General features: G+C 42.7%; 1 protein-coding gene and 1 long non-coding RNA gene across 3 annotated transcripts in view; one reads left to right on the top strand and one right to left on the bottom strand.

The window, feature by feature from the left end:
* The window catches only part of LOC121072009, a 31,905-nt gene that overhangs the window by 10,681 nt on the left and 7,879 nt on the right, over window positions 1-13,345 (top strand). The gene's annotated exons all lie outside the window — the stretch shown is intronic.
* The window catches only part of HSPBAP1 (HSPB1 associated protein 1), a 35,624-nt gene continuing 26,111 nt past the window's right edge, over window positions 3,833-13,345 (bottom strand). The window contains exons 6-8 of the mRNA XM_040561083.1: window positions 7,961-8,044; window positions 4,657-4,767; window positions 3,833-4,461 (exon numbers count right to left, since the gene is read on the bottom strand). Of these exons, the coding sequence (XP_040417017.1) occupies window positions 3,910-4,461; window positions 4,657-4,767; window positions 7,961-8,044 (747 nt within the window). The 3' untranslated portion in view covers window positions 3,833-3,909. The remainder of the gene's footprint in view (window positions 4,462-4,656; window positions 4,768-7,960; window positions 8,045-13,345) is intronic.

The following is a 13,345-nucleotide window of genomic DNA, read 5'->3' as shown; positions in this document are numbered from 1 at the left end:
ACATCATTTTTCATTTTAATGGTGGTTTTTCAGTCTGCTTTGTTAGGGCTGCTGCTAATTGGAGTGGATTCATGTGCTGTGCCAGGGCACAGAACAAGGCCAGCATTGGTTTAATGGGAAGGGTGAATTTTGAGGCCAGGTGTTTTGAATAGGCATGGTCCAGGAGGAGGGGGCATGGCAGTGTTGGGGGAGGAATTTAGGAAAGAATTTAACTGTCTGGCTGCCACAAATTCAGAAGTGCCCCCATGGGGGTGGTGGGGTAGGGATGGCTCTGTGTGTTGAACCACAACAGGGAGGAGAAAAGCCTTTTTGCAAGCCACCTTTCTGACCTTCATCAAAGGTGCAGGTCTACCTCCTTTGCTGGAAATTGGGTTTAAAAGTTCTTGCAGCTTGCAGCGTCAGCTTCAGACCTTCGTGAAGTGGTTTTCATGGGTCATCGCAGGGAATTGGAGCTCGCTGCTAGGACAATCTTACCAGAGCTTTGGAAGGGGCAAAGTTTATGCCCTCCAAACATAGCACTAAGTTTCACTGGGAAACTATAATATGCACACTGAACTGGGGACTAGCAATGCATTTTCCACCACACTGCCCCTGCAAATAGGTAAGCAATGCCGCAAGGACCACGACAGCTGTAATGCATGGGAGATTTGGCTGCTGCAAAGTAATGGTGCACTTCTGCCAGCTGCAAGGCTTGCCCAGTCCCTCAGCAGGGATCCTGGGGAAGTCAGAGACCCTGGGTTTCTGCTCCAGTTCCTCATGGAGCATCTGCTTAGGACACCTCCAAGATGCGTGGCTCTTCTTGCTGTACAGACATGGCAAAATCTGTCTCCAAAGCACCAAGCCATGCAACAATTTCCTCCTGCACCCTGAGGCCTCCCAACAAAGCTGTGAGGTGGCTTTTCAGGCCTTGCTGTGGGGTCAGACCTCTTTGTCCAGGGAACAGAGAAGTGTAGTGCAGTCAGTAACACTAAGTAACTTTTCCTCTCCCATTGAACTTAATCTGGTGGTAAAACCCTTTTGCAATGGTTATTCTGCATCAGCCACAGTTTATTAACACCAGAAATGTTAGGAAACTCCACCCAAGGAAGGCTGCCCACACCACACACCTGAACATTCATGCTTGCAGCTAAGAAATATAGCAAGGACCTTCCTAGTGGGCAAACACACTGATTTGTAGCACTGCTTTTATTTTTAAAAGGCAATTAGTACTGCAGAAAGATACACTCTGCCTCCTCGATGTGCCAAACTTGTTCTTAGTTAAAACTTCGATTTATGGCTTGTGCTGTATCATATGACACTGCTTTGCAGTTGAGTAGTTCTGTGGTATCACGAGAATGGTGCTGGAGCAGAATCGTGAGAGATGCAAATGTGGGGGGAAACAGTGCAGTGGAACATAGCATGCTGCCCACTGAAATGTAAAAGGGAGATTTTATGTGAAATACTGAAACTGAGGAGGCTGTTTAGGGTTTTCCCCCATCCTGTTGTCTTAAGAGGTAGGACTTTTTGATTTGGAAATGTATTTTTTCTTTGCAGACAAGCAATGGGCAAATCCCTAGGTGAGTGCTGTGCACAGGGACAGTGAGTAGTGATGTCCAGCAGCCCCAGAGAGATGAATGGGGCCTGCCCGTGAACCCCTCTGCAGCTGCTTTTGGGGCAGGGAAGACCAGGGTTTCCACTGGGCAAGTGGGACAGGCTGGTTGTGTGTGGAGATCAGCATGATGCTTGGAGTGGCCCAGGGCTTTAAGTTCCACATTTGGCCACACGGTGACAACCTCTTACTGTCACCTAGCTGTGGCAGGGATGAAGAGCATGTCACTACTGGAACCATCCTGGTGCTGCCTGTAGGTCACCATTTGCTCAACTGCTGCCATGCCCATTGCTGAGTGAGCAGGGAATACCTTCTGTGGGGGGAAGAAAGTTTCCTTAGTGATTGCAGAGAAAAGCAGTTTGCTTGCAGCTGTCTTGACTGGAGGGCTTGATGGCTGAGTTTCCTGCTCTTTGTTGAGCCAGGCTGTCACTGAAGAGGTCAGAAATCATTTATTTTTAACGCCATGAATATGTAGAAACTTGTCCAAGCTTCTCCACAGAGTGGCCATGAATTTAGAAACAGAGTCAGAAATCATGGCATTCGGTATCCTGCAAATCAGGTCAGAGCTATAAATTTCTCTTATTGGTCTGTGGGCCGTTTGCCATATGTGACTTTCTAAATTTGTGGTCATTTCTCTCTCTACCCCTGTGTGCTGAGTGTATGACTGTGATTTTATATTATGCCTCTGAGACATAAAGTCCTTCTGGTGCTTTCACCTAGCATCATAAACAGCCTTGCTCTCTCCTCCTTGTCCCCTTTGCTAATGGTTTCTGGCCACAGCCTGGCCCTTAAATCACAGGCTGCACCTGGACAGGCATAAAATGCAACTCTCCCCAGACACGCAGGGTATTTGTTTAGAGCGCTGAGTGATGTGCCTCTGAACACATGCAATTCAGCCTTGTGCTAACAGTGTCTCTGAGACAGATCCTCCAAAGTAGGTAATGGAGCCTCTGCCTACAAGGGCAAGTCCTGCAAAGACGTTAAAACATTCAGCTGTTACAGGGGTAGTCATTCTGAATGCAGAGGGAGAAAATGTTCGGTGTAGCTATTGTGGAGGGTGATGTTACAATGATCCCCTCTGTAGGGGGAAGAGGAAAGCTAAGGAGGTGTACATTTGGGGATTGGAAGGTGGTGCTGCTGTCCTCCTCCTCTTCGAACTTTACTACTCTTTCTCCCTCACCTATATCCATTCCAGACATAAAAGCTTTCTTTATTGCAAGACTATTTCTGTTCAGTGAATTAAAATGAACCATTTGCAGCCCCCTTGCCCCAGTGCAAATGATTCCAGCAGCAGTGATCTCTGGCTGGGCCCTGCCCCTGTGGTCAGCCTGAGAAAAAAGACAAGTGTAACAATAGGATGAAAGTGGGCTGTCATTAAAGCACAGCTCTTTTGAGATATGCCAATGTATCTAAATGGTGCTGCCTTATTCTACAGATTTGCTCCCTAGGAGCCTGGTGAATCACTAAAGGCAGCAGATGTGACTAAGACGTTTCCTAACTCATTTTTAATCCTTTTTGGCACAGCGGTGCCAACACAAAAACATGAACTATATGAACAGGACTGTTCCTTAAATTCTGGTAGTATTGTGGTGGTGCAATCCCACTGAAACTGTCTTCACATTTTCCTGTTTGTGTCAGAGCATGGATTTTTTTTTTTTAGATGGAGCTAAGAACTGCATCTTGCCAGCAGGCTTTGCTACTGCTGATGATACACAGGTGTCATTGGGGTCTGAGCCCAGTCAATAGGACAGGGATGGACAGTCTGAAGCTGTGCATATCTGGGTCAAAGACAGAGCTTGATATGGCTTCCTACTACTAACTCGGTCACTTTTCAAAGCCCCTGTTGCTGCTTCCTGAAATGTGCAGCCTGCTCATTTCTGCATGGATGCCCCAGAGCAATTAAATTGCCTCCCTCCACTTCACCCCTCTGTTTGTGCCTGGGGACCTGGGGCTGCTCTTTGGCTTCCAGTTTGAGCCACTTGTCTCATGTATGGACTTATAAAGAGCAACAGATGATTCACTGATGCTCAGAGCTGTACAATGTGTTACACCACCCATTCACACAACAAGGTGGAATTATAACTGTACTTTCTGTTTGTAATGTTGAGGAATTCTGACACACCTTTTTCTTCCTAATCCCCATTAATCAGTTATTATTTTAGCTCTACTTCATTTTGCCACTTAACCATTACCTGTGTTTGTCTACATTTTAAAAAGTATTTGAAACAAAAGTGAAACATTCAATTATTACCAACCTTAAACAGCCAGAACAAGGCTGTTATTTGACTTCTTTATTTCAAATATGATAAAGCACTTGAGCATTAAACTCCTGCTCTCTCCAGCAGCAGCTGAGCCACTAAGCTGATGACATGTGGATTAACCAAACAGTCCAGCAAATCATTGGTAGAAAGGGCTGTTTGGGAGGCATTTGGACTGCTGTCTGAATCCATTTGATTTGCAGGCGTTTCGCAGTCATTACTCATTGCCAATTGCTTCCTGGTGCAGTGTAATTTTCCAAAATGTCCTCCTTCATTTTCATGGGGAAGATCTCTATAGTCACTTTCAACTGCACCCGTTGAGCTTGTTTCTTGAGACTGCGGTAGAACTTGAATGAGGTGAGGCCCAAAAGGTATTTTCTGGAACTTTTCTCCTTTAAATGTTGAAAAGCCAAATTCGTGGGTTAGTAATTTGCAGCCCTCTGGTTCCCAGCCAACTTGCTTTTTCCTCCTCTTTCGTGAGGCGCTCGTCACTCGCTCTGTTTCAGTGCTACTGGGACGTGTCTGCTCTGATACGCTTGCCTTTTGACACTTGAAATATGCAGACACTGCTTTATTCAGGTACTGGAGATTGATTTCATGGGATGTTGCCTCAACCTAAGAAAACACCAAAAATGTACTCGGTTAAAAGGAGGAATGTTTCAGTTCAGTGTTGCATGATTATCTCCCATGGATTATTTTTCCTACTTAGGGGGAAGGAATTTAAAAATTTTCTTTCAGGTAGCAGAAAGAATTAAGCAAAATGTCAGTAATTCTATACTGCCACTGCTGTAATGGAGCAAGAGTGCTTACCTCTGTGGGATTTAGCCAGATATCTTCATCACTGGGGTTTTCTGCTGATTTTATGGCACATACCAGCGTTCGAGTTACTGCTTCTTCTACACGGGCTTCATGATCTGCATCCTGCCTCAAGGGAACCAAGTGTTTGGAGACAGGTTAGCACTTGAATTGCTATAGGAAGTTGGAGGATCTTGGCAAGAACTAAACAGATGCCTTAGCTAGAAAGCCATACTCATGTATGTAAAGTGGGTAGAAGGTTTTGGACTTCTGAAGCTCCTACTCGTGTACAGAGCTTACATGAGTAACAGCACAGGCTTTGGTGTGACTACTCATGCAGATAAAGATTTGCAAAAAAAAAAAAAAGATTCTAGTGTGTATATAATCTTTTTCCTTATTAGTGTTCTTTTAATTGAATCTGGTGCTTGAAATTACAAAGCAATGTTAGCATTTAATTAATATATGCATTTATAAGACTTCTTAGGACTAGAAGGACCATGAAAGTACATAGAAAATTTTATAGATCTACATATTACGTCTATTTAAGTATTTAAACTAAGGATGTTACAGCAAGGCAGCAACTACGTGAGGTCTGGAGATAAGCAAAAGTGAGGCTTAAAATTCAGGAAACATTTTATCATGTGATAGTAACAGAAGTTAACATACTACTGCAGTTTTAAATGTAAGCAGAAAGGAAAAATGCATTTCCTAGGAAAGCTCTCCTGCCAAACTAACAACTAAATTAGTAACTAGCTCTTGGTTTTAGGCCTTCACTTCCTCCATCATCCCCTTGGGTAACTGGGTACCAGTTAGCCTGGAATGGCAGAAATAAACTTTATAGGACCTATTTTAGTTTTCTTTCCCACCTAACTGGATTTCTTGTACGTGAAAGGAGAGAATAAGACTCTCTGAACAAGATGGGTAGTTTAGTTATTTCAATGACAGATGCCTAGGAGTGGATACATAAATCTGGTTTCGTTGAGATACTTAAACGTACAGGTTTTGGAAGAAAGATGTAACCTAGTCAACACACAACAGTGCACTGTCTAATTGTGGCTTCAGGGAACATGTCAAGCAAGCCATGCATCTTGGTGGTAGAGTGTTGAAGGCAGTAATTGATCTGGATCCCCAAGCAGAATTTGGGATAGAAGCAAGGGAAAGCGTAGCTGTGGATGCTTTGCTTACTAATGGCCTTATATAAAAAGTCCACAAAACACTCAGTTTATTTAAGTGTGGAAATTATTATTTAGGGTGTTGCACTCCTGGGATTCATCCTGGTCTGATGGATAACAGGGTTGTACTGATTGCATGAGAATGTTAAGAAGCATGGAGTGCTTTGAGCAGCTCACATCCAGCTGAAAACAAATTAAACTTCTACTCTAAAGGCTTGCCAATATAATTAATGGTTTCCCTAGGACTATAAATGTTGGCATGATTCACATCTGTCAATATGAAAGCAGCTGGTAACAGCTGCAAGCAAGAACTGCTTGATTTGGTAATGGAAATAGTCTCAATACTGTTTCTCAGCATCCGTGTCAGAATTTTCATAGATGTGCTGCCCAACACCGAAGTGCTGCCACCATCATCTGTAGGGATAATATCTGTAAGGAACTTTCACCTGAGTTGCAATGGTTATATTTCTTAATGGTTGCTTTTCATATCTTTTTTTTGGGGGGTGGGGTAGGGGTCATTCATTAACAAAATCCAGCAAACACTTCTCTGCAGATCGTGCCATCTATACGCAACTGTCTGCACTTGCTGTCACCAACAAGATCTGTCACTTCACCAAGACTTTTATGACCAGAAAGGCCATGGAGCTTAGCTCCACTTTTTTTTTCCCAGCTACAAAAAACCCAAACAGGTTATATACAACCCAGCCACCTGGGAGCTATTTGCCCAGCACAACTGATCCAGTTCTGACCTGCTCCTCCAGTGGGGGGGGAATTTGTGAGGTACAACTTAGGGTGCAAGTGTGGGGGTCTTCAGGAACATGGGGTGAAGTTACTTCAAAGGCTGCTCGAATTTAAGGCAGGCTTAAATGGTTGCTCTGTTATATTGCTGGTGCTTTCTCTGGCACTAGACTCAGGACTGTGTATGAGGTCAGTACAGACTATGGGCCTGCTGTCCTTTCTACATATGCAGTCTCATCTGGAAAACTTCTCCATGAGGAAAATACCCAAGTTTGCCTCTGCTCTGCAAAGGCTTGGTTTGATGTCGGTATGAGAAATGTATTGTGTAGTTTGAACGGCAGCTGAACGCATGTGTTCATCCCCCTGCAGATTTCCAGTCTAATAAAGGTGCAAAAAAATGCAATACTCATTTTAGTGAGGCAGCTTTCAAATGCCAATTTAAAGGGCCTTTTTAATATTAAGCTAGGATTAATGAAGAAGTAATTTGAATCAGAAAACCTTCTGTAGCATTGAGATGATATCCCTGGAACCATCCCACATATACTGGGAGAGCAAGAAAAATCAGAGCCCAGGGGAAAGAAAATTAATTAAATACATGAGAAAAATCCAACTCCCGGCAAATCAAAACTATCACAGAGAAATGAAAATTCAAACATCCTCTGCCACCCCCTTTCTATCACATTAATCTGATTTAAATTCTAATTTAGCTTTGCATGTAAGCATGTGCTTGAGATGAAGCTGCTGTTTGTCATTCCCTATTCAGCACAATGTTGGTTAGTCCCAGAGAAATCAGACATGAGAAGTTTAGCTTGTGTTTGTTTGCCTGATTGAGGTAAACTTGCATATGACTGAACTGGCACTTTAGATCTGGAGCCTTGGAAGGTTCTTCAGGAAAAACCGTAACCATAAGGGCTCTTCCCTCACCAGCTGCTGAATACAGCAAACCTGATAGGGTTGAACCAGATGGGCAAGGGACAAAATGCTTCAACCTTAATCCTTGCAAAAGATCCTGCTCAATACAACTGAGTAGGAACCACAGCTTGAGTTCTGAGTGGAATCACTCCTCTGTCTAGGTCATATCCTTGTCACGGTTTTTGTTAGAGATGCTTTTCTTTTCTCCCTCCTGCTTCCTCTAGAAAATAAAACTTGAATCAAATATGCCAGTGGCAAAGCATAGCTGCATTTTAGTGGTGGCTGAAAAATGATGCTAGGAGAATGTGCAAGTCTGCAAAGTTTTCTGCTATCCCTAAGGATAAAAGAAGCTATGTAAATGTAAGAGCACACTGAAACCACTCAAATTGGCTCATGGGGTCATCAGATCTGGGACAGGATTATATCAGCTCTCCTACTTTTTATAATGCATGCACACATGGAAATGCTACAGCACCATGATATAAAAAGGAAAATACCAGTTCAATCCATGAGTTTACGCTGATGGTGATGGGGTCGATGGATTCCACGTAGTGCCACCAGTGCCTTGGAACAAGCAGGACCTGGAATCAGAGATAGTGCGTTAGGATGCTAGCAGAAGGCTGAGAGGAAAGCTCAGGTGATTTATTCAAATTAGTGTGGAATGCAGAGGCAGAATGAGGCAAAGAATAGAAGTGGGAGGTGGGAGATGATCTTCGTTTCTTCTAAACAGCCTTTCCTCAAGACTTAGGTGTCCCTTTGCTACTCCCCTTGTATCAAATACTATTATGTAAGAAGTGGACATGATCCAGAACTACCTCTCATCCAAAATCTTCTCATATAAAGCAGGACAGTAACCTTTTAACTGCTCCAGATAAGCAAGGTCCAGCTGTACAAAGGGACTGGAGCTGGTGTTGACGTAGAGCAGGGCTTTAGGGAAAGTCTCAGCCAAGCAAGCGGTCTTTTGTAGACAGTGCAATTGAACAGGCTTCCCAGCTCCTTTAGAAGGACTGCCAGCTGGCTTCCCCCAGAAGTAGGTATCCTAATACTAATTTAGGTGATTAAGAACACGTAGCTTCAATTCTGGTAAATAATTACCTGTATTAAACTTGTCGCTTTTACTAGATAGGCTTTTAAAAGAAGATGTCCCAGAAATCATGACAATCTAGTTCAGATCAGAGCTTTACAACTATATCAGGATGATAGCTGTGACATAAAATTGATTCTAACCCATGGCTTTTACGGTACAAAGACATTAATGTTGTTTTGATGATATAGTACAAGCTTTTCAGATTACTGAACATTAGATTAACATAGAGCTATCAAGAAAAGCATAAAAGATGGTTTTTGACAGGGAATGAAAATGGTCAGAGATGGATAAAAATACACACTTCAGAATGGGGAAAGTGAAGCAATGATCTGTATCTGAATCACAGCCAATTTTTTTTCTTGTTGCATGCAAATTACTGAAAAGAATGTCCTGCTAGCTAGGTAGCCTTGTGATTCATTATATCAAAACATTGCTAATGAGAAAATGCCTGTGAAGGAAACAGTGACTGTAGCACTAGTCCTGCAAATGCTTATAGCCCAGTTTTCGGCTACAGGCAGAAATGCTTTCCACAGGTTTTCAATTTAAGGGAGGGAAAAAGTATAGTCTATGTAAAGGTCAAAAGCATTTGGAAATTGTATTTTAATCCAGTACAGCGTAGAAAACAGAAAGAAGGAACTGAGAGAAAGGGGACAAACAACTGTGCCACCGATGGCACAGTCCAAGCCTCCTGTTGAACAAATGAAATGCATTGCTTAATTAGACATGTGGTTGCAAACATCAAAAGCAATTAGCTATGATTGAATTTACTACCAATGGCTCACACTGCTTAGTGTGATATCTAGTTATCTGGAACGCTTTCTCAGCTTTGAGATGTCCCCTCTACCAAGGCAGGATTTAGCTACAGAGCTGAACATCAAGCAGTCACGCTACCAAACAAGACACTAAAAAGTCAGAACTGAAAGGGAGAACAGTAGAAAATACAGTTTTGCAGGTGTGGGTGTGCACACAGGCAGATGCAAAAACAAACACTGCACATCCATTGGTATGGAGCTCAGGATTCACAAATGTCAGCATGTTGCAGATAAGATTGTGGGGGGATGGTATTTAACAAACATCACTGATCAGTTCTTACATCTAAAAGCGTATTAAACCCTACACAGACTGAAGTAAAAGCATAGTTCTATTCAGAGCAAGTTTCAGAGTAGTGCTTTCATCGTGCAAACATACGCTTTCAATCAAGAGCATGGCTGCATTAGCTGCAATGGGACTGTGTTAGCAAGTGTTTGCTCACGTTTTGTCAACAGAATCATGCAAAAACCAAAGACCCTTCTTAATAGGGGATCTTGCACTACACCCATTGTTTAAGAATCTCAGTGCCATCCAAATGACAAGGTATAACGCTGAAGCCTGGAAAACATTGTTATATGTTAGAAGGTGGCATAGCGTCTAGAGTAAGTACCTGTTTCCCACAACTGGGTCCTTACTGAAAAACTCCCCTGGGAAGAACGTTTGTAAAATGCTGGAGAAGTGGAAGACAACATGATAGAACGGGGTATGGTGCAGAGGCTATGCAGCAAGGGAATAAAAGCGGGAGACGAAATAATGGAAGTGTATAAATCTTTCAGTAAGAGGGCCTACCTGGAAAAACCAAGATGGAAATCAAGAGTGGAAGCTGCTAGCTTAGCATGACTTAGGTGCAATGTGGAGACAGCTGCTTTGGAAAGATCAGGTATGGCTAGGAGGAAAATACAAGCCCCCAGCTAGTCCAGTCTTTTCAAACCAAAGAGGAGGAAGTAGCTCTGCGAAATTAATCAGACTTCACTTGCCAGCAAGGTAAGGGTAACTGTGAAGTTGTGCATTTCTGCAGCTGGCACTATTTGCTGATGTGATTTTATAGAGAAACTACAGAGCTGTGACTGTAAGAGGCAAAACAGATACCATAAAGCTACTTGCTCTCCATCTTTTATTTTTTAGTAAGCTTATGCTTGTTAAGATAAAGATTTATGGCAGCAAGAAAATTGAAATTATCAAAATGCAAAAGGGCTAAAATTTGAAGCAAGATGGAGAAACGGAAAAAAGGAATTAAAACCAAAAAGCAAAGCTGGCAAGGGAGCAGCTGAACTAGCAAAGACAAAACAATAAGCCAGCAGAGAGAAGCAGAGTGGGATTCTTCTAGCTTTGCAAACTAGGTGGAAAAAACAACTATCCATTCCACAACAAAACCAAGCAGACTTTTCTATTTATGAATATAGGGCACAATTTAACTACATTTGAAACTACATTCAGATAGGAAATGTGAAAATAAAACACAGTGGGGGGAAAAAAATGCAGCAAACATTTCACAGGGGAAAATGCAAGGTGCAAAAGCAGGTCAGAATTGTTCCAAGCTATGAAATAATTTGGTGTTAGCCTGTTTTCTACAGAGTGTATCTAGCTTCATGGGTTGGGAAGATACCAATCTAAACAGCAACCAATCAGGTAATGCTAATATTTAGCCTAGTGATAGACAAATATAGCAGATGAAGTCAAAGTAGGACAGAAATCTCAAAAGATAAAAATGAAATTCTAGACTCTAAGTGGAGGGGGGAAAAAAGAGAACAGTTGGGAGAGTAAGTGGAGCAATGCTGAAGACTTGTACAGCACAGAGAACAGAACAGGTTTAAATTCTCATTGGACGTGATTAACTCGATACAGTGCAAAGGTAGGGCAAAGGTGGAATTGCTTCAAAAAAGAGCGTACCCTGAAGTGAAATATTATACCTAGAAATTCCTGCTCATTAAAAAAGATATTTGCGTAAATGCCCAAGAAAAAGAAGCACCAAAGAATGCATGTGCGATGGGAGGAAAAGGAGAGAAACGAAACAAACTCCAGAGCCACTTGCAAACCCGGCAGTGGAACATAAACACCACAAAACGCATAACCAGTCCTGCTCTCCTCTCTGCAAACCCCACGCTGAGGTTTGGCAGCAGCAGCAGTGAGGATGACTCCTCAGAAGTGCTGCCACCCTGTGCCCTGTCCCAGCCTGTGCTGGGAGGGATGTCCTTACCCTGCCTCCTTCTTCTCTGCTGCTCTGGTGTCTTTCCACCTGCTGAAACATAGAGTCCAGGGCTGCTGGTGGCAGAAATGCAGGTTCTGCCCTGGGGAGAAGCACAGTGTGCAGACAGGGAATGGGGCTGTCACCACACTGTGTCCGTAAGGAGCTGGGTGAGGGACTGGGAGACGCTTATTAGGGAACCAGTGGGAGAGCAGAGTCTGGAACTGGCAGCTGTGGTAACTGTAGCTGTGGATACTGACTGGGACTGAGACGTTTCTGTAGCCTTTCAGAAGGCAGGCAAGCAAATGCAAGGGCAGCAAGGTTCTGAGCAGAAGTTCACAGTGACAGGTAATAGCAAAACAATATATTTTTTTCTGATGTTTTTAAGTGTGGACAAATGCACCCTTCTCAACCTCAAAGTGCCTCTCAGACTAGCTCAGCTAGGCCTTTCCTCATGCCTTCGGCGTCTAGAGCTGATGGCAGCTAATCTTTTTACTGTTAGCTAATCTTTTTCTTTTTACTGTTATTTTTATTGTTACTTTTTACAATTAGGTTAGCGAGCAGAAAGGAAGCAAGAAGTTGCTGAGACGGGGGGCAAAGGAGAGAATGATCACTGAAAAACTGAGATGCCTTACAAATACACAGTGTTTTCGGGTAGGATTCATCTCTGTTTTTTAATTATCAAAAAGTTAAGCCTTTATGTGCATAGGCTCCTTTTATAGCCTGTGCAGAAGTACAAGATGGGATGAATGCTCTGGCAGGACCCTAACTGTATACGACAGGGAGGATGAATCACCTTGTGGAGGTGCCAGGCTCTTCTCACCAATGACAGACAGGACATCTGTCCAGGACAGGGTTTAAGCTGAGGGTACTGGCTCTTCCCCTAATTCTCTTAGCACTTTTCCCAGAGGGCTGAGGAAAAGTAAAGGGTGGAGGATAATAGAACAGACGTGTTTTGCTCCATTTGCAGTCTTTTAATTAGTATCTGCATAGTTGTGACAACAATTAAGGTATTACTAAAAATATTGTAGAATTTATGAGCAAATAAAACAGAAGACAAATGCTTTGGGTGAAAACTTGCTAGTTCAGTGAGTGCAAATCCACCAGCAGTTAACCTCCTGCTCCATGATTCCCACTCAGCCTTGCCACAATTACATAGAGGACCAGGTCCATATGTTTACAAGGAGCCTCTACATTTGTGTGACACAACTTGAGCTTGTAAATTCTCAAAAATTTAGTTACCTAATATCATAATTTGTATTGAGGACATTAATGTGTAACCAGAAGTTGCATTAAAACCCCTGTGGAAATTCATCCCACGGCCAATGGTGAAGTAGAGAACGTACCCTTATAAAACCTGAAGTAACAGCTGATTACTCAAATTCACAAGAGATTCACCTCTGAGGTACACAGTGAAAGTAGTGAAAAGGCACGAAGAATGCAAATGAAGTGCACGTTATACACTGGTACAATGTTATGCGAAGGAATGCTGCTTTAAAGCCTTAAAGGGGTGTAGAAAAATGGCTTGTAGCAAAAAATGACCAGAAGGTGGCATTAGACACATTAAGTTTTTGATATTCAAAGCTGCAATCACCTTACATGCAGTTGCTCTCTTGAATACCTAAGAACACCTTTGTCTTTATTTTTCATCCCTGCATTGTTACAATATCTAATCCAAAATGTTCTGCATACCCTCTGGGAAGGAGATGCTATGAACTACCACAAAATAAAGCTGGCTGCAAATTCTGAAGCAATTGTGTGTGTTCTGTGTGAAAGCGACTGCTAAGCTTGTATCAAGAT

Source organism: Cygnus olor, chromosome 6 (assembly GCF_009769625.2).
Source record: "Cygnus olor isolate bCygOlo1 chromosome 6, bCygOlo1.pri.v2, whole genome shotgun sequence".
In the NCBI taxonomy this organism is placed as follows: domain Eukaryota; kingdom Metazoa; phylum Chordata; class Aves; order Anseriformes; family Anatidae; genus Cygnus; species Cygnus olor.
This window is presented reverse-complemented; position numbering and strand designations above follow the sequence as displayed.